Raw genomic sequence first — 21124 nt, forward strand, 5'->3', positions numbered from 1 at the left:
TAACTCTTTTTGAGAGAGAAACATCCCAGCTTTATGAATGTATGATAGAAGAGCTTTTATGTCCCAGGGTTCTTTATTTTTTGCGGGTGATGTCCCAGGGTTTCAAAGGCCAAACATAACAGTCTGAATCTAATTCTAACGAATTTTTAGGAACTTCCTCTGTTCCATAATAATAATAATTATTATGGAACGGAGGGAGTATATATATTGTGAGAATCTTAAGGTAACTAGTGTACTGACTAGTTTTCTTTAGGGGTGTGTACTAACTTTTTTTTGAGGGGTTGAGACAAGGGTGTGTAGTGTCAGGGGCGGAGCTGGCCCCCGGCACCCAGGGCCCAGGCTTGGGCGCAGGACCTTTTTAAGTCTCACCTATACAGCCAGCCCAGCCCAGGCCCAGCACGAGCTCCACGACCCAACGCACACCGCCCGCCGCCGTCGCCGTCATCCCGTTCCCGGCCTTTCCCCGCTCCGGTCGCCGTGCCTCGTGCAGCCTGGCCGTGCTGCACTGCTTCTGTTGGCTTGTGCGGTGCGCCGTGCCCACCCCCCCTCCCCCCGCGGCGGCGACGAGCAGAACAGCCGACGAGGCGACAAGGGCCTCCTCCGCTGCGCCCCGGCCCCGTGATTCTTCCGCCGCCAGCTGTGTGTTGCCTGCTGCTGCCTACTTCCGCCGCGGCGCCCCTCCAATCGCTGGTAATTTTCTTGCCGGTAGTTTTGTCTTTGGTGAATTGATGTATGCATTGTCTTATTGTCACAGTGCATAGATGATTTAAATGTTCAATCGTGGCTCCGCCACTGGTTAGTGTGATTGTAGAAACTACTCTTTCAGACTTTCAGTATTACTTCAGTGTTCAGGTTCGGAGCTCCCTCCGTTCCATATCAAGTGTCGCTGATTTAGTACAACAGAGGGAGTAGTTGGTAGTTGCAAATTTCAAACATATATAGTGAACTCTAATGTTGTGAGACTTGATTAAACTATTTATATTGCTCTTTTGGGCAATTTTGTATTACTCGTGTGATGTTGATTTTTTAAGGTGGCACACCCTATGATTTGTTCCTGGCTCCACCACTGCTTTTAACTTGCTTTAATCTCAGATCTGGCGTAGGATCAATGTCAACTATTTCTGATCAGAAGAAACGGACCTTAGAAGCCATTCAACAACGGTATGCAGCAGCTAAAGCTAAGAAGCTGAAAGATGAACAGCCTAAGTGCCCGAAGAACAAAGATAGTACCCCCAAGCCCAAGTTTGATGCACGGATTAAAGGAAAAACTCCCAAATTCACTCCTTCTCGAACTTCTGCCCTGCTCCCTACATTTAGAGGTTTTTATTTTGTTCACCATTCTCCGTTCCATTGATGCAGATTTTATATGTCACCAGTTTTTCTCATACTGCTGCTGCTCCTCAGCTCAAGGAAATTCCAGTCATCAACAAAACACTTCTGGTTCCTCAGGTAAATCCATGTCTTGTATGTTCGTGTGGCTGTGTTCCAAAATTAACAGGTAACTTTTTTTACCTTTTAGGTGGAGAAGTCAACCCTATATACTCTGAGCTTTCATTTGTTCTCCATGAAAATTTGTCCCAAGATGACTATTCGGTAAGATCCCATGATATGCGTTATGGCTCTCAAATTTAACTTATATTGGTTGAAATAACCTTTAATATTTTTTGGGTGAACTGGTGTAGGATCTCGACAGCACGGACATAGTTCACAATGTTGTATATGACATAATTCAGAAAGGTGGAGAAGCCGGAAGAATCGCCAAGGGATCCAAAAAGTTAAAGCTGGATAGAGGGATTCTTTTGGATAACTATGTTCAAAGGGGTCCTATATTAGTGGATGCACAATCACAGTCTTTGTTGACCCACTCAAAGCGATCAAAAAGACACATGTCACTGAAGCAACATAAGAAATGTGGGTCATTTGATTTACATGATACATTCCGCAGGTAATTCTTGTTCAAGATTAGTGTGCAGATATAAGTTTCTTCTTCTATCATCGCGTTTTTATATGATATGAATGATACATGTATATATCCTTCCAAAAATCCCCACATGTGGTATCTTTGGAGTTTATGCAGTTTTTACATGTGATTCTTATTCTTGCAGGTTTGACCTCTATAAGCCAATGCATGAAATGTGGAAAGAGTATATGCGAGAGCTTACAAAAAGCACCCCGTATGGATCCCTCACTATCTTTCCTTTCTGTTACTTTCAGGCCTCGTTTCCATCTACACACTATTTGCTTTTGCAAGGAAAGATAAAAAGCTTGTGATTAATACTTTGTTGTTACCATTTAATTCGACGCTTGTAGTGCAAACTAGGAGGATTTGCAAATGTTTGTGCATAGTACCAGATTATGTTTAAAAAATAACGCATTTTCACCATGGTCCTTACCTGAGCGGCCAAACATGTAGACTCGTGATCATGCCACTTTGTCTACACGCATGAACTGATTGACTCGTAAATACGTACATGCTGGCAAAGTATGCTGACTAGTCATAAACAACATGTTCTAGACGTTGTTAACCCCGGTGAAGATTAGTTACATGTCTGCAGATCTTTGTGATCGTTTCCATGTCTTATGAGAAAACAACTAAATTGGATCACTCCTAAAGGTGGACCCGCATTTTTAAAGTCACCTCATGCCTAATTGGCACGGTGGCACCCACGAGTGGGTTGTCAACTCCCAGATTGGGTCAGTCAGAGTTAAGGCCCTGGTAAAAAGCCCTACTTTTTGTTACACAATTTAGTATTATGCGCAAGAATTTGTAAACTCTGGCAATTTGCACAACAAAGTTTTACATATATGACCTAATTGTTTTTAGACCGTTTTTAATTGGTCTCTATTTTTGAAGGATTCTATGACTGTAATGTTATATTGGTGCATTTGTGCTACTCTGTGATTATCAGTTTGTTTTGACTTATGATCACAGTACAGTAACACATAGGCTTTATGCTGTTAATAAAATCAAACCCACCCAAAAATGATATTTCTACAGAAAGTGTAGAGACTAAATTATTTGATATGCGCCTGATTGCATTAGATAATAGCTTAACTAAGTTGTTGTATTTAAGTTTGGTAAATAGAGTTCTGAAAGTTTTTTTTTTTGAAAATTTGAGCACTAAAATTCAAGAAATGTAATCAGCTTAACCTTTCCCAGACTTGGGCTAACCTTTTATTATGCATTTTCAGTACAATGTATGAGGTATTGATGTTACCTGTTTTCTCCATAGGAAAAAGCAATTGTCTGAAAACCTCCTTTCAGCAGATCTTCATGGGGCCCTTATAATAGGTGATTCATATACTTGACATAGTTGCATACTGGATTATTAGACTGCCTGTATTTATTCTGTCATTGTTTTTATGTTATTCTTTTGCCCATTCCCAGTGGCACAATGCAAAGCAGCCTCATATCAAGGTGTAAGTGGCATCATGATTCGGGACACTGCAGAGACTTTTGGAATTATATCAGAGGACAACCGCTTCCGAGGTACGGAGTACTTACTATCCCACTTCCTAATCAATGTTTTGAACAGGCTTGGATGAAGTGATTTATAGTTTCCTTGAGAGCATATCTTTTACAATCTTTTTTCTTGTTCTGGGTGATGCCTGTTACAATCCTTTGTCGGCTTTTCTTTTCTACTGCTAATACGATACCTCCTTTTCCCATTGATCATACTAAATAATCTTACTGCAACTCTCCATCCATATGGAACACATTCTGGTTTTTCCCGTGAGGTCCACACTTGAATATTTTATATGCCAGAAATACAAGCAGACATGGTTGTTCAGCTTGTTGCTCAGAACATTGTATCTTACTCACTCAACGGAACTGCTCTCCCCATAGGCTGGTTCTTGCCATTATACCATGTTGTTTGCATTCATGAATTCTAGTATTAGTTACTGCAGACCTGATGGGATTGCTTTCTAAGAAGCTCACTTTGAAACCTGCAGTTGTGCCGAAAGCTGGGTCAGTTTTCGTCCTCCAAGCTGATTGCTGGAAGGTTACACTGATCGGCGACAAACTGTCGCCAAAGGAGAAGTTGAAGGAAAGCCAGCGTCTGCAGCGTGCGCAATCACTGATCAGATAGAGTTTCGAGCCTGTTAGACTCTGTTTTCTGACAAATTTTGCCGAGAGGAACTGCTACAGTTTTTCTTGCTTGGTTGTTGTTTCTGTTGATTAACGTCAGTCTATCCCTTCATTGCTTAGCACTTGGCAGTTCTTGTTGCTCCACGTTGTAAGCCTGTCACTCCACTCTCGGCAAAGACGCGATAAATTCGAACACGCTTCTTGTGCAAGCTGCATCCTTGTAGGATAGGAACTACCATACCATGATCAATAACAGGTCTTTATCGGAGATTTTTTTTATCAATCACAGGTGACCAGTTGATGTTTATGTTACTGGTCGGGTGAAAGTTTGGGTGTCGCGTTGCTAATGTGTTGCCTCGTTCGCTAGCCTAGCCAAGCAGGCGTGTATTGCAGCGCTGAAACCATAACCTGTGAGCTGTGGCTGGAGCGGCAGCACCGGTGCGGGATGAAACTGGTCACGGCGGATCCCTTGCCGTGGGAAGGACTCCGGCGTGGAAGAAGCTGCGCTATTTTTAGTTATACAATAGATAGACGCAGGGGGTTTTCGGTGCTGTTATTAAACGCCCTCATTCGGTATATAAATCGCCGAGGGTAAGCTACTAAACATTTTGCAGAAAAGCCATCGGAGAATCTCAAAATTATGCGCAGGTACAATAGCTCTTTAGATATCCGTCGAATTTGAGGTCCAACGGCTGAGAAATCCATATCATGATATCACCTAAGTTTTGGTATCACCTGAAATTTTCCCGTCTACGCAAACCAGCAGCCAGTGTATGGTAAATAAACGATGTGGCGAGGCATGCTAGATGTGTGAATTCTATAGGTCATGTGCACATGCCAGTTATCCACCGTTGCTAGTGCGGCCAATCTGGGTCTGAAAAATCAAAACGGCCAATCTGGGTCTGAAAAATCGAAAGCTCAAAAGAACTGGATCTGATTATCCAAAATCATTTGAAAATCGCCGGAATCAGTAGTGCAATCGAAAATCGTCTGGAGACCTCGCTTCTGACGATTCTGGACGCTCCCACAAAACAAAACGTTTCGACTTAAGATAGTACCCCTATTTGAGAGGCAAATTACCAAAGAACTGCCACTGGTGGGCGGTGGCCGGCCGCGCCCAGAAAAACGAGTCGCACGACTCGTCCCTCTCCTTCGCTCGGTCCCCCACCTCCACACTCGCGCTCGCGATAGGGTTACAGGGCCGCCGCCGCCGCCGCGCCGCCCGACAGCCCGCCCCTCCCGCTCGCCTGAAGCCGCTGCTCTCGCCCGCCCGCTCGCTTCGAGGCCCGCAGCCGTTGCTCCGCCCCGGCCACTCCTTCCCCGCTTGCTCGCCTCGAGGCCCTCAGCCGCTACTCCGCCTCGGCCGCTGGCCTCGACACCCGACGCCGCCTCGCCGGAGTTTGCTCGGGCCGTCGCCTAGGCTGAGCTCTCATCCCCTCTCTGTCTTCTCTGTTCTGTTCTGGGTGCAGCTCTATTCCTTCTTGTTCGTTTATGTTCCTAGTTCTTCTCTTTCTCTGTACATGGAAAATGGATGGACGTTTTTTGTTTGGTAGGAGTAGATGATTTGCTTGATGGCTGAACGGATGTATGCTCGTTTTCATGCTCATATTCAATATAAATTTTCTAAAACAACTACTGTAAGTCTTAGCAATTCAACACATATTTTTAGTTCAGGGACATTACAGACATTTTAACACACAACTCATCCCATAATCTCAGACCACAATCTTAGAAAAGAACTCGGCAGCTGATTCTGGGTGATTTTGCAGGAAGCTGATTTTGGGGGAAGTTTCTCAAAAGCTGATTTTGGAGAATTAATGCCCATAGTTCTGAGTATTGGCAGACTGCGCGACGGCTATTTTGCGGCGGCGGAGGGATATGTGCATTATTTTGTCTCTGCATAGTAGTGATTTGAATTTGATAAGTATAGGCATAAGAGGGGAGATTGGAGGCCGTTGAGATGCAAATCCTCTCACGCTCGATTACTCGAAGCGTCAGCAGGGTTGCCTCTACTCTGCCTCGCTGCTGGTTTCCAGCACTTGCGCGAGGAGATGCTCCACTCAAGGCTTTAGCACGGGCCTATCGAAATCAACGTCTTGATTGTCTTTTCCTTGAGAAGAGTACACTGAATTGGCTGCGCCAATTCTTCATACATGGCGTGAATGAGACGAAGACTAATAATGCAGCGGAGGCTAGTTTAACTGAAGATATGCTACCTCTTAAACATACGTTGGTTTTTCATCGAAGAGGAAAGGGTAATGCATCAAAGTAGCGTAAGTATTTTCCTCAGTTTTTAGAACCAAGGTATCAATTTAGTAAGAGACTATATGCAAGTCACCTAGTACCTACACAAACAATCAAGAACCTTGCAACCAACGTGATAAAGGGTTATCAATTCCTTCACGGCCACTTGCAAAAGTGAGATCTGATAAAGACAATAAGATAAATATTTTTGGTATTTTTGTCGTATAGATTGAAAAGTAAAGATTGCAAAATAAAATAAATAGTAAAGTAGAATTGTAGATCGGAAACTTATATGATATAAAATAGATTCGGGGGCAATAGGTTTCACTAGTAGCTTCTCTCATTATAACATGTATTACGGTGGTGAACAAATTACTGCCGAGCAATTGATAGAAGAGCGCATAGTTATGAGAATATTTAGGGAATGATTATGAAATATAGGCATCACATCCGTGTTAAGTAGACCGAAACGATTCTGCATCTACTACTATTACTCCACACATCGACCACTATCTATCATGCATCTAGAGTATTCATAAGAATAGAGTAATGATTTAGGCAAGATGACATGATGTAGAGGGATAAACTCAAGCAATATGATATAAACCTTATCTTTTTATCCTCGATGGCAACAATACAATACGTGCCTTGCTTCCCCTACTGTCACTGGGAAAGGACACCGCAAGATTGAACCCAAAGATAAGCACTTCTCCCATTGCAAGAAAGATCAATCTAGTAAGCCAAACTAAACCGATAATTCAAAGAGACTTGCAAAGATAACAAATCATGCATATAAAAATTGAGAGAAGAACCAAATATTGTTCATAGATAATCTTGACCATAAATCCACAAATTCATCGGATCTCGGCAAACACACTGCAAAAAAGTATTACATTAAATAGATTTCCAAGAACTCGAGAAGAACTTTGTATTGAGAACCAAAGAGAGAGAAGTCATCTAGCTAATAACTATGGACTCGAAGGTCTATGGTAAACTACTAACACATCATCGGAGAGGCTATGGTGTTGATGTAGAAGTCCTCCGTGATCGAATCCCCCTTCGGTAGATCGCCGGAAAAGGCCTCAAGATGGGATTTCACGAATACAGAAGGTTGCGGTGGTGGAAAAGTGGTTTCGTGGCTCCCCTGGATGTTTTTAGGGTATAAGAGTATATATAGGCGAAACAAGTACGTCGGTGGAGCTTCGTGGGGCCCACGAGACTGGGGGGGCGCCCTCCTACCTCGTGGCCGCCTCGTTGCGTCTCGGACTTCCACTCCAAGTTTTCTGGATTGCGTTTGTTCCAAGAAAAATCCTCGCGAAGGTTTCGTTCCGTTTGGATTCCGTTTGATATTCCTTTTCTGCGAAACACTGAAATATGCAAAAAAACAGAAACTGGCACTGGGCCTCCGGTTAATAGGTTAGTCCCAAAAATAATATAAAAGAGCATATTAAAGCCCATTAAACATCCAAACAGATATTATAGATACGTTGGAGACCTATCAGCATCCCCAAGCTTAATTCCTGCTCGTCCTCGAGTAGGTAAATGATAAAAACATATTTTTTGGATGTGGAATGCTTCCTAACATAGTTTTCAATGTAATTTTCTTTATTGTGGCATAAATATTCAGATCTTAAAGATTCAAGACAAAAGTTTAATATCGACATAAAAATAATAATACTTCAAGCATACTAACCAAGAAGTTATGTCTTCTCAAAATAACATAGCCAAAGAAAGCTCATCCCTACAAAATCATATAGTTTGGCCATGCTTTATTTTCGTCACACAAAATGCTCTTATCATGCACAACCCCGATGGCAAGCCAAGCAATTGTTTCATACTTTAGTATTCTCAAACTTTTTCAACTTTCACGCAATACATGAGCGTGAGCCATGGACATAGCACTATAGGTGGAACAAAATATGATGATGGAGGTTGTGTGAAGAAGACAAAAAAGGGAAAAAAGTCTTACATCGACGCGACTAATCAACGGGTTATGGAGATGCCCATCAATTGATGTCAATGCGAGGAGTAGAGATTGCCATGCAACGTATGCACTAGAGCTATAAATGTATGAAAGCTCAACAAAATAAATTAAATGGGTGTGCATCCAACTTTCTTGCTCACGAAGACCTAGGGCATTTTGAGGAAGCCCATTGTTGGAATATACAAGCCAAGTTCTATAATGAAAATTTCCACTAGTATATGAAAGTGACAAAATAAGAGACTCTCTATCATGAAGATCATGGTGCTACTTTGAAGTACAAGTGTAGAAAAAGGATAGTAACATTGTCCCTTCTCTCTTTTTCTCTCATTTTTTTGCTTTTTTTATTTGGCCTTTATATTTTTTTATTTCCTCACACGGGACAATGCTCTAATAATGATGATCATCACACTTTTATTTATTTACAACTCAAAAATTACAACTCGATACTAGAACAAAATATGACTCTATATGAATGCCTCCGGCGATGTACCGGGATATGCAATGATTCAAGGGTGACATGTATAAAAAATATGAGCGGTGGCTTTGCCACAAATACGATGTCAACTACATGATCATGCAAGGCAATATGACAATGATGAAGTGTGTCATAATAAACGAAACGGTGGAAAGTTGCATGGCAATATATCTCGAAATGGCTATGGAAATGCCATAATAGGTAGGTATGGTGGCTGTTTTGAGGAAGATGTAAGGAGGCTTATGTGTGATAGAGCGTATCATATCACGGGGTTTGGATACACCGGCGAAGTTTGCACCAACTCTCAAGGTGAGAAAGGGCAATGCACGGTACCGAAGAGGCTAGCAATGATGGAAGGATGAGAGTGCGTATAATCTATGGACTCAACATTTGTCATAAAGAACTCACATACTTATTGCAAAAATCTACAAGTCATCAAAACCAAGCACTACGTGCATGCTCCTAGGGGGATAGATTGGTAGGAAAAGACCATCGCTCGTCCCCGACCGCCACTCATAAGAAGGACAATCAAAGAAACACCTCATGCTTCAAATTTGTTACACAACGGTTACCATACGTGCATGCTACGGGACTTGAAAACCTCAACATAAGTATTTCGCAAATTCACAAATACTCAACTAGCATGACTCTAATATCACCATCTTCATATCTCAAAACAATCATCAAGTATCAAACTTCTCATAGTATTCAATGCACTCTATATGAAAGTTTTTATTATACCCATCTTGGATGCCTACCATATTAGGACTAATTTCATAACCAAAGCAAATTACCATGCTATTTTAAAAGACTCTCAAAATAATATAAGTGAAGCATGAGAGATCAAAAATTTCTATAAAATAGAACCACCACCGTGCTCTAAAAAGATATAAGTGAAGCGCTAGAGCAAAATTATCTAGCTCAAAAGATATAAGTGAAGCACATAGAGTATTCTAATAAATTCCGATTTATGTGTGTCTCTCCCAAAAAGTGTGTACAGCAAAGATGATTGTGGTAAACTAAAAAGCAAAGACTCAAATCATACAAGACGCTCCAAGCAAAACACATATCATGTGGTGAATAAAAATATAGCCTCAAGTAAAGTTACCGACAGAAGAAGACGAAAGAGAGGATGCCTTCGGGGGCATCCCCAAGCTTAGGCTTTTGGTTGTCCTTAAATTTTACCTTGGGGTGCCTTGGGCATCCCCAAGCTTAGGCTCTTGCCACTCCTTATTCCAAAAATCTTTACCCAAAAACTTGAAAACTTCACAACACAAAACTCAACAGAAAATCTCATGAACTCCATTAGTATAAGAAAACAAACCACCACTTTAAGGTACTGGAATGAACTCATTCTTTATTTATATTGGTGTTAAACCTACTGTATTCGAACTTCTCTATGGTTCATACCCCCCTATATTAGCCATGGATTCATCAAAATAATCAAACAACACGCGAAAAACAGAATCTGCCAAAAACAGAACATCGTGTAGCAATCTAGATAGTTCGAATACTTCTGTAACTCCCAAAATTCTGAAAAACTAGAAAAACCTAAATAATTTGTATATTGATCTACTTCAGTTGGAATTGGTATTTTATCCCTCTCTGGTAAAAAATTAAAATTATTTTCATGAGCGCATACTTTATGTTTTTTCAGCAAGATCAAACAACAATCACCCAAGAAGATCCTAAAGGCTTTACTTGGCACAAACATTAATTAAAACATAAAAAACATAATCATATCAGAGGATAGATGATTTATTTATTACTAAATAGGAACAAAAATAAAATTGGGTTGCCTCCCAACAAGCGTTATCGTTTAACGCCCCTAGTTAGGTATAAAAGCAATAATAGATCTAGGTATTGTCATCTTTGGTATGCAATCCATAAGTGGCTCTTCTTTCATGTCAATAATTGCACCAATCGTTTTAAGGAAAGGTCTGCCAAGAATAGTAGGACATGCAGGATTGCAATCTATATCAAGAACAATGAAATCTACGGGCACATAATTCCTAATTGCAACAATAGGAATATCATTAATCCTTCCCATAGGGTTCTTATGGTGGAATCCACAAGGTGCAAATTTAAAGAACAATCATCAATTTCACGGAAACCTAACACATCACACAAAGTTTTTGGAATCGTGGAAACACTAGCACCCAAATCACATAAAGCATAGCATTCATGATCTTTGATCTTAATTTTAATATAGTAGGTTCCCACTCATCATAAAGTTTTCTAGGGAAAGAAACTTCTAGTTCAAGCTTTTCTTCATAAGATTGCATTAAAGTATCAACGATATGTTTAGTAAAAGCCTTATTTGATCATAAGCATGAGGAGAATTTAACACGGATTGCAATAAGGAAATACAATCTATCAAAGAGCAATTATCATAATTAAATTCCTTGAAATCCAAAATAGTGGGTTCATTGCTATGTAAAGTTTTGACCTCGTCAATCCCACTTTTATTAGTTTTAGCATCAAGATCTAAAAACTCCAAATCATTAGGATGCCTTTTAACTAAAGTTGACTCATCTCTAGTCCCATCTTTATCAAGATTCATATTGGAAAACAAAGATTTAATAGGAGACACATCAATCACTTTTAGATCTACATCTTTATTATCGTGAAAACTAGAAAAACACGCTTTCACAAAGCAATCTTTTTTAGCACGCACCCTAGCGGTTCTTTCTTTGCACTTATCAATGGAAATTCTCATGGCCTTGAGAGACTCATTGATATCATGCTTAGGTGGAATAGATCTAAGTTTCAAAGAATCAACATCAAGAGAAATTCTATCCACGTTCCTAGACCTCATCAATTTTAAGCAATTTTTCTTCAATCAAAGCATTGAAATTCTTTTGTGAATTCATAAATTCTTTAACACTAGTCTCAAAATCAGAGAGCATATTATTAAAATTTCCATAAGAGTAGTTGTAGGAATTATCATAATTGTTAGAGGAATTACTAGGGAACGGACTAGAATTAAAGTTTCCTCTATAAGCATTGTTACCAAAATTGTTCCTACCAACAAAATTCACATCCATAGATTCATTATTATTCTCAATCAAAGCGGACAAAGGCATATCATTAGGATCAGAAGAAACACTCTTATTAGCAATAAATTTCATAAGTTCATCCATCTTTCCACTCAAAACATTAATCTCTTCAATCGCATGAACCTTTTTACTAGTGGATCTTTCAGTATGCCATTGAGAATAATTAACCATAACATTATCTAGTAGTTTAGTAGCTTCTCCTAAATTGATTTCCATAAAAGTGCCTCCCGCGGCAGAATCTAAAAGATTTCTAGAAGCAAAATTCAATCCGGCATAAATTTTTTGTATAATCATCCATAAATTCAAACCATATGTAGGCAATTACGTATCATTAATTTCATCCTCTCCCAAGCTTGCGCAGCATGCTCATGATCAAGTTGCTTAAAATTCATAATATCGTTTCTAAGAGAGATGATCTTAGCAGGAGGAAAATACTTAGATATAAAAGCATCTTTGCACTTATTCCATGAATCAATACTATTTTTAGGCAAAGAAGAGAACCAAGTTTTAGCACGATCTCTAAGAGAAAATAGAAATAGCTTCAATTTAACAATATCATTATCCACATCTTTCTTCTTTTGCATATCACACTAATCAACAAAGTTGTTTAGATGGGTAGCGGCATCTTCACTAGGAAGGCCAGAAAATTGATCTTTGATGACAAGATTCAACAAAGCAACATTAATTTCACAAGATTCAACATCGGTAATAGGAGCAATCGGAGTGCTAATAAAATCATTGTTGTTGGTATTGGAAAAAATTCACATAATTTAGTATTATCTTGAGTCATCCTGACAAACAATCGATCCAACACACAATCACACAAGAAGCGGGCGAAAAAGAGGAGAACGGAAAAAGGGGCGAATAAAACGGCAAAGGTGAAGTGGGGAGAGGAAAACGATAGGCAAATGGCAAATAATGTAATGCAAGGGAGAAGAGTTTGTGATGGGTACTTGGTATGTCTTGACTTGCGTAGATCTCCCCGACAACGGCGCCAGAAATCCTTCTTGCTACCTCTTGAGCATGTGTTGGTTTTCCCTTGAAGAGGAAAGGGTGATGCAGCAAAGTAACGTAAGTATTTCCCTTGGTTTTTTGAGAACCAAGGTATCAATCCAGTAGGATACTACACGCAAATCGCCTAGTACCTGCACAAACAATCAAGAACATTGCAACCAACGCGATAAAGGGTTGTCAATCCCTTCACGGCCACTTGCAAAAGTGAGATCTGATAAAGATAATAAGATAAATAATTTTGGTATTTTTGTTGTATAGATTGAAAAGTAAAGATTGCAAAATAACATAAATAGTAAACTAGAATTGTAGATCGGAAACTTATATGATATAAAATAGACCTGTGGGCCATAGTTTCACTAGTGGCTTCTCTCATGATAGCATGTATTACGGTGGGTGAACAAATTACTGTCGAGCAATTGATAGAAGAGCGCATAGTTATGAGAATATCTAGGCAATGATTATGAAATATAGGCATCACGTCCGTGTTAAGTAGACCAAAACAATTCTGCAGCTACTACTATTACTCCACACATCGACCGCTATCCAGCATGCATCTAGAGTATTAAGTTCATAAGAACGGAGTAATGCTTTAGGCAAGATGACATGATGTAGAGGGATAAACTCAAGCAATATGATATAAACCTCATATTTTTATCCTCGATGGCAACAATACAATATGTGCCTTACTGCCCCTACTGTCACTGGGAAAGGACACCACAAGATTGAACCCAAAGCTAAGCACTTCTCCCATTGCAAGAAAGATCAATCTAGTAGGACAAACTAAACCGATAATTCGAGGAGACTTGCAAAGATATCAAATCATGCATATAAGAATTCAGAAAAGAACCAAATATTGTTCATAGATAAACTTGATCATAAATCCACAATTCATCGGATCTCGGCAATCACACCGCAAAAGAATATTACATCAAATAGATCTCCAAGAACATCGAGGAGAACGTTGTATAGAGAACCAAAGAGAGAAGAAGCCATCTAGCTAATAACTATGGACCCGAAGGTCTGTGGTAAACTACTCACACATCATCGGAGAGGCTGTGATGTTGATGTATAAGCCCTCTGTGATCGAATCCCCTTCCGGCAGATCGCCGGTAAAGGCCGCAAGATGGGATCTCATGGGTACAGAAGGTTGCAGCGGTGGAAAAGTGGTTTCGTGGCTCCCCTGGATGTTTTTATGGTATAAGAGTATATATATATAGGTGAAAGAAGTACATCAGTGGAGCTATGAGGGGCCCATGAGGGTGGGGGCGTGTCTACCCCCCTAGGCGCCCCCTCCTACCTCGTGGTCGCCTCGTTGCATCTCTAACTTCCACTCCAAGTCTCCTGGATTGCGTTTGTTCCAAGAAAGATCCCCGCGAAGGTCTCGTTCTGTTTGGTCCGTTTGATATTCCTTTTCTGTGAAACACTGAAATAGGCAAAAAAAACTGGCACTGGGCCTCTGGTTAATAGGTTAGTCCCAAAAATAATATAAAAGAGCATATTAAAGCCCATTAAATATCCAAAATAGATAATATAATAGCATGGAACAATCAAAAATTATAGATACGTTGGAGACGTATCAAGATATATATTACATGCCGATAATTTCAGGGAGCGGCCACCGTGATGGTGCTATATACAAGAGAGCGGCTTATTGGGAACATAATTTCTTTTTTGATATCACCGTCCAGACAGAGACTCGGTTGGAGCCAACGCGTGCATATGAAATGCCACGTAACATGATGCAGATCTTCTCAATGAAGTTAGCTAAAGCTCCTATCAACAGTGGCTTAATACATTTATATGGACATATAGCAGCACACGATGAAGTTGATCTAAGACTCAATTATGTTTTCAATCGTAGCAGGGATGATCCCATCATCGTGCAACATGGTTCTCTAAATGAAATGAATGGTCCTAAGAGAGCCATCCTGTTGATATTTGATGTGCTACTTGAGTTTGACATGAGGATCAAGAATGGGGAGAACGAAGAGGATGATTTACAACCGATTGATGGAATCTCAGAATTTGACGGTTTACTCATGTCATGGAGACCGCATTGTTGGAAACTGTGGTGCAGTTGATACGTCTTTTGCGCTTGTTCATAATTCAGTTGAGGCCATAGTACATGTTATCATATCAAAAGTGCAGACTGGCTTTGATTTATCTCTCAGTTCTATTGCTCTTCTGGAGATGAATAAAGAATTCCAGCTCTTAAGTGGAAATATTAGTGAGTCCTGTGGCTTAGGAAGCTTTATGATTGCTGTCACATGGGATATGCTGATGAATTTGAAGTTCAAGGTTGGTCACGAAGGCTGTAACTATAATATTGAACACAATTGTTCCTTCAAAGCTAAGTTAAATAGACACGCCAGCCATGAACTAAATCTCGAGACCGCCTCAATTTTAGTTAAGGTGACTTGGGCTGTGTTGCCTGCATCGTTGAGCAATTAACAGTATTGTGTAATCCTGCACTGAATGGATATGTTTACTTGGTGATATTTGCTTTTGTGCTGGAATCGGGTATACTAGAAAATAATGCACTACACGGGAATGAATGAACAATACCAATACATAGAAGTAAGATGAGGAACAGGGAGGATTGCACCTTATAGACGACTTGGGTACATGTGGTACAGCTAGCTAGTGACTTGAAGTCATCGCATCTCTGTTGGGTCAGTAGCCAAGAATTCTTTGGTTATGAGCTTGGTCCTTTGGTGGGTAAGAGCCCATGAGATACTTACAGGAACTAGTTAATGTGTACGTGCAATGCATGTTAATTTGGAAGCATATTAAGTGCATGTGGATATTAAGTAAGATATCTTTTGCGTGTTATTATATGATTAACACTATATTTGGCTTGAAATTAACTGCACGCTAAACGTGTTGAGTGCTCAACATTGAAACAGTCTAGGTCGTTGGATTGACATGATTTGATGGCCGAGATTAATTGGATCTGCCCCTTTGGGTCTTTTTATATTGGTATAGATGATGAATTTTTTTGTGCTTGTTTCTATTCGGGATAGGTCAGAGGTAACGAGAACTTTAAACAAATGATAAATTTCCTAAGCTTGTTTATCATGTCTATTAGGTCAAAGAGCTTTAAACAAATAATAAGGTGTGTGTTGCTTTTTTTCCTCTCTCTCAAGGCGACTTGGGAAAGCCTTCCTTCCCTCGATCTTCACCGACGAGCCCGTGGATTCACCTCCCCTCCGCCTGCCGTTCCGGCGGCCGGTGGCGGGGAGGAGAATCCTAGTATCTCGGCTCCCGCAAGTAGATAGATAAGGTTTTAGTCCTCGCAGGGGCGGCGTTTGGACGGAAAATGGTGCTCCTTGATACGTCTCCGTCGTATCTACTTTTCCAAACACTTTTGCCCTTGTTTTGGACTCTAACTTGCATGATTTGAATGGAACTAACCCGGACTGACGCTGTTTTCAGCAGAATTGACATGGTGTTATTTATGTGCAGAAACAGAAGTTCTTGGAATGACCTGAAACTTCACGAAGCGTCTATTTGGAAATAATAAAAAATCCTTGCAAAAGATGAAGACCAGGGGGCCCACCACCTGTCCACGAGGGTGGGGGCGCGCCTGCCCCTCGAGGGCACGCCCCCTACCTCGTGGGCCCCCTGTAGCTCCTCCAACCTCAACTCCAACTCTATATATTTGGTTTCGGAGAGAAAAAGAAATAAGAGAGAAGGATTCATTGTGTTTTACGATACGGAGCCGCCGCCAAGCCCAAAAACCTCTCGGGAGGGCTGATCCGGAGTCCGTTCGGGGCTCCGGAGAGGGGAATCCGTCACCATCATCATCATCAACCTTCCTCCATCACCAATTTCATGATGCTCACCGCCGTGCGTGAGTAATTCCATCGTAGGCTTGCTGGACGGTGATGGGTTGGATGAGATTTATCATATAATCGAGTTAGTTTTGTTAGGGTTTGATCCCTAGTATCCACTATGTTCTGAGATTGATGTTGCTATGACTTTGCTATGCTTAATGCTTGTCACTAGGGCCCAAGTGCCATGATTTCAGATCTGAACCTATTGTGTTTTCATCAATATATGAGAGTTCTTGATCCTATCTTGCAAGTCTATAGTCACCTATTATGTGTTATGATCCGTTAACCCCGAAGTGACAATAATCAGGATATTTACCGGTGATGACCGTAGTTGGAGGAGTTCATGTATTCACTATGTGTTAATGCTTTGGTCCTGTACTCTATTAAAAGGAGGCCTTAATATCTCTTAGTTTCCGCTAGGACCCCGCTGCCACGGGAGGGTAGGACAAAAGATGTCATGCAAGTTCTTTTCCATAAGCACGTATGACTATATTTGGAATACATGCCTACATTACATTGATGAATTGGAGCTAGTTCTGTGTCACCCTTCGTTATGAATGTTACATGATGAACCACATCCGGCATAATTCTCTATCACCGATCCATTGCCTACGAGCTTTCCATATATTGTTCTTCTCTTATTTACTTTTCCGTTGCTATTGCTATCATTACCTTTTGCTACCGTTACCACTACTATCATATTACTTTGCTACTAAACACTTTGCTGTAGATATTAAGTTTCCAGGTGTGGTTGAATTGACAACTCAGTTGCTAATACTTGAGAATATTCTTTGGCTCCCCTTGTGTCGAATCAATAAATTTGGGTTGAATACTCTACCCTCGAAAATTGTTGCGATCCCCTATACTTGTGGGTTATCAAGACTATTTTCTGGCGCCGTTGCCGGGGAGCATAGCTCTATTCTTTGAGTCACTTGGGATTTATATATGCTTATCATTATGAAGAACTTGAGAGATCCAAAAACCAAGATTTATCCCTCAACTACAAGGGGAGGTAAGGAACTGCCATCTAGCTCTGCACTTGATTCACCTTCTGTTTTGAGTAAGCTTGCGACACCTAAACCTGCTTCTGCTATTCGTTCTGATATGTCGCATGTTATTGATGATGCCACTTCTGCTATGCATGATACTTATGATGAAACTACTTCTATGCTTGATACTACTGTGCCACTTGGTGAATTTCTTGATGAACAACTTGCTAGGGTTAGAGAGAGTGAAAATATTGAATCTGATAATATTGATGAAAGTGATAATGAAGACTCTCCCTCTAATGAATATGTATCACATGTTATTCTTGAGGGTTATGTTCTTGAAAAAGAAGCCGCTCTAGCTATTTTAGCTTGCAAAGATAGATACGAACTTAAGAGGTTATTAGCTAAATGGAAGCAGCAATCTCTTAATGCTAGAATGAAACCTGACCCTGCTTTTGCTACTTCACCTATCTGTGTTACCGATAAGGATTATGAATTCTCTGTTGATCCTGATATAATTACTTTGGTTGAATCTGATCCTTTTCATGGCTATGAATCTAGAACTGTTGTGGCACATCTTACTAAATTAAATGATATAGCCACCCTGTTCACTAATGATGAGAGAACTCGTTACTTTTATATCCTTAAAAGATTTCCGTTCTCATTAAAGGGTGATGCTAAGATATGGTTTAATTCTCTTGATCCTGGTTGTGTGCGTAGTCCCCATGATATGATTTATTACTTCTCTGCTAAATATTTCCCTGCTCATAAGAAATAAGCTGCTTTGAAGGATATATATATATAATTTTGTGCAAATTGAAGAAGAGAGTCTCCCACAAGCTTGGGGGAGGCTTCTCAAGTTACTTAATGCTTTGCCGGATCATCCTCTTAAGAAAAATGAAATAGTTGATATCTTTTATAATGGACTAACCGATGCTTCCAGAGATTACCTGGATAGTTGTGCTGGTTCTGTTTTCAGGGAAAGAACACCGGATGAAGCTAAAATTCTATTGAATAATATGTTGACAAGTGAAAATAATTGGACACTTCCTGAGCCTATTCCTAAACCAACTCCGAAGAAGAGAGGTGTTCTATTTCTCAGTCCTGAAGATATGCAAGAGGCAAAGAAATCTATGAAAGAAAAAGGTATTAAAGCTGAAGATGTTAAGAATTTACCTCCTATTGAAGAAATACATGGTCTCAATTTACCGCCTGTTGAAGAAACATATGATCTTAATCCATTACGTATTGAAGAAACTCATGGTCTTGATAACCCGACACAGGTAGTAAAGGTAAATTCTCTCTATTGATATGATAAAGCTGAAATCCCATTTACTAAGTTTGCTAGCCCATGCTTAGATGAGTTTGATAAATTTATGGTTAAGCAAGAAGACTTCAATGCTTATTTTGGTAGACAATTGAAATACAATTCAAATATGCTTGAACACTTGGGTGATTATATGGCTAATGTCAAAGGTGAACTTAAACTTATTAGTAAACATGCTTCTATGGTTACCACTCAAGTAGAACAAGTACTTAAGGCTCAAAATGATTTACTCAACAAATTGAATAGTAAAGATAATGATAATGCTGTTAGAGTTATGACTAGAGGTGGTAAAATGACTCAGGAACCTTTGTATCCCGAAGGCCATCCTAAGAGAATTGAGCAAGATTCTCAGAGAAATAATATAGATGCACCTAGTCCTTCTAAAAGAAAGAAAAATAAAAATGATATGACTTTGCATGCTTCTAGTGAACCTATTGTTGAAACACCTGAGAATCCAAATGATATTTCTATTTTTGATGCTGAAACACAATCTGGTAATAAACCTGAAACTAGTGATAATGTTAATGATAATGCTCATGTTGATGCTCAACCTAGCAATGATAATGATATAGAAATTGGACCTGCTGTTGATCTTGATAACCCACAATCAAAGAATCAACGTTATGATAAGAAAGACTTTATTGCTAGGAAACATGGTAAAGAATGAGAACCATGGGTTCAGAAACCCATGCCTTTTCCTCCCAAACCATCCAAGAAAAAGGATGATGAGGATTTTGAGCACTTTGCTGAAATGATTAGACCTATGTTTTTGCGTATGCGATTAACTGATATGCTTAAAATGAATCCTTATGCTAAGTATATGAAAGAAATTGTTACAAATGAGAGAAAGATACCGGAAGCTGAAATTTCCACCATGCTTGCTAATTATACTTTTAAAGGTGGAATACCTAAGAAACTAGGAGATCCAGGAGTACCCACTATACCATGCTCCATTAAAAGAAATTATGTTAAAACTGCCTTATGTGATCTTGGAGCCGGTGTTAGTGTTATGCCTCTCTCTTTATATCGTAGACTTGATTTGAATAAGTTGACATCTACTGAAATATCTTTGCAAATGGCTGATAAATCAACTGCTATACCTGTCGGTATTTTTGAGGATGTGCCTGTTGTAGTTGCAAACGTTACTATTTTAATAGACTTTGCTATTCTTGATATACCCGAGGACGATAGTATGTCTATTATTCTTGGAAGACCCTTTTTGAATATTGCAGGGGCTGTTATTGATTGCACTAAAGGCAATGTCACTTTTCATGTTAATGGTAATGAGCATACGGTACACTTTCCAAGGAAACAACCTCAAGTTCATAGTATCAACTCTATTGGAAAAATTCCATCGATTATATTTGGAGGTTTTGAATTTCCTCTTCCTACTGTCAAGAAGAAATATGATATTCTTATTATTGGGGATGTGCATATTCCCGTTGAGGTAACATAGTGTTATTCGAAATTTCTCCGGTTCCATGTTATTCGGAATGAGTTCGTTAACAAGACTTGATCAACCTTATTAATGGATTCCTTTTGATGAGCATGAGATGGATGAAACTAGAAGGCACAACTCTTTGTACCCTCCTTTTACTTTCTGTTATTTACATTAAATAAAATACAAATAAGTATTTTCCGTTTGTTATCTGAATTATCCGTGCAATATAAAAATACCCCGAAAATAAAAGTTCTCCAAATACCCTGAAATTTAAATATGATTTTTCTGGAATATTTGAGAATATTTGGCACCGAGAACACAGCACGGGGGACATCCACCTGGCCACAAGGGTGGAGGGCGCGCCTGAAGGAAATATGCCCTAGAGGCAATAATAAAGTTATTATTTATTTCCTTATATCATGATAAATGTTTATTATTCATGCTAGAATTGTATTAACCGGAAACATAATACTTGTGTGAATACATAGACAAACAAAGTGTCACTAGTATGCCTCTACTTGACTAGCTCGTTAATCGAAGATGGTTATGTTTCCTAACCATAAACAAAAGAGTTGTTATTTGATTAACGGGATCACATCATTAGGAGAATGATGTGATTGACATGACCCATTCCATTAGCTTAGCACCCGATCGTTTAGTATGTT

General features: G+C 39.7%; 2 protein-coding genes across 3 annotated transcripts; both read left to right on the plus strand.

Moving 5' to 3' along the window:
• Positions 1 to 398: 398 nt before the first annotated feature.
• Positions 399 to 4285, plus strand: LOC119355750. Of its 2 annotated transcripts, none has more exons than XM_037622612.1 (9): positions 399 to 690; positions 1093 to 1319; positions 1405 to 1449; positions 1520 to 1593; positions 1683 to 1945; positions 2106 to 2174; positions 3234 to 3292; positions 3389 to 3490; positions 3955 to 4285. In XM_037622612.1, the coding sequence occupies exons 2-9, from the start codon at positions 1109 to 1111 to the stop codon at positions 4089 to 4091; spliced, it is 960 nt and encodes a 319-aa protein (XP_037478509.1). In that variant the 5' UTR covers positions 399 to 690; positions 1093 to 1108; the 3' UTR covers positions 4092 to 4285. The 2 variants fall into 2 exon arrangements, with proteins under 2 accessions (XP_037478509.1, XP_037478510.1); XM_037622613.1 differs by having other exon boundaries at positions 1093 to 1262; positions 1360 to 1449.
• Positions 4286 to 4916: 631 nt separating this feature from the next.
• LOC119358009 lies at positions 4917 to 6336 on the plus strand. Its single transcript, XM_037624744.1, has 3 exons — positions 4917 to 4962; positions 5162 to 5553; positions 5860 to 6336. Exons 1-3 carry the CDS (start codon positions 4917 to 4919, stop codon positions 5992 to 5994), a joined length of 573 nt encoding a protein of 190 aa, XP_037480641.1. The 3' UTR covers positions 5995 to 6336.
• Positions 6337 to 21124: the final 14788 nt, after the last annotated feature.

This window comes from Triticum dicoccoides, chromosome 2A (genome assembly GCF_002162155.2).
Source record: "Triticum dicoccoides isolate Atlit2015 ecotype Zavitan chromosome 2A, WEW_v2.0, whole genome shotgun sequence".
Classification (NCBI taxonomy): Eukaryota; Viridiplantae; Streptophyta; class Magnoliopsida; order Poales; family Poaceae; genus Triticum; species Triticum dicoccoides.

What these genes read in the sequence shown, in the direction of transcription:
- LOC119355750 (XM_037622612.1), top strand. Translation starts at nt 1,109, where the DNA reads ATGTCAACTATTTCTGATCAGAAGAAACGGACCTTAGAAGCCATTCAA. An exon ending in AAACACTTCTGGTTCCTCAG is followed by an intron (nt 1,450 to 1,519) that starts GTAAATCCATGT and finishes TTTACCTTTTAG; the next exon opens with GTGGAGAAGTCAACCCTATA. An exon ending in TTACATGATACATTCCGCAG is followed by an intron (nt 1,946 to 2,105) that starts GTAATTCTTGTT and finishes TTATTCTTGCAG; the next exon opens with GTTTGACCTCTATAAGCCAA.
- LOC119358009 (XM_037624744.1), top strand. Translation starts at nt 4,917, where the DNA reads ATGTGCACATGCCAGTTATCCACCGTTGCTAGTGCGGCCAATCTGG. An exon ending in TGCTAGTGCGGCCAATCTGG is followed by an intron (nt 4,963 to 5,161) that starts GTCTGAAAAATC and finishes CCTATTTGAGAG; the next exon opens with GCAAATTACCAAAGAACTGC. An exon ending in TCTTCTCTGTTCTGTTCTGG is followed by an intron (nt 5,554 to 5,859) that starts GTGCAGCTCTAT and finishes GTGATTTTGCAG; the next exon opens with GAAGCTGATTTTGGGGGAAG.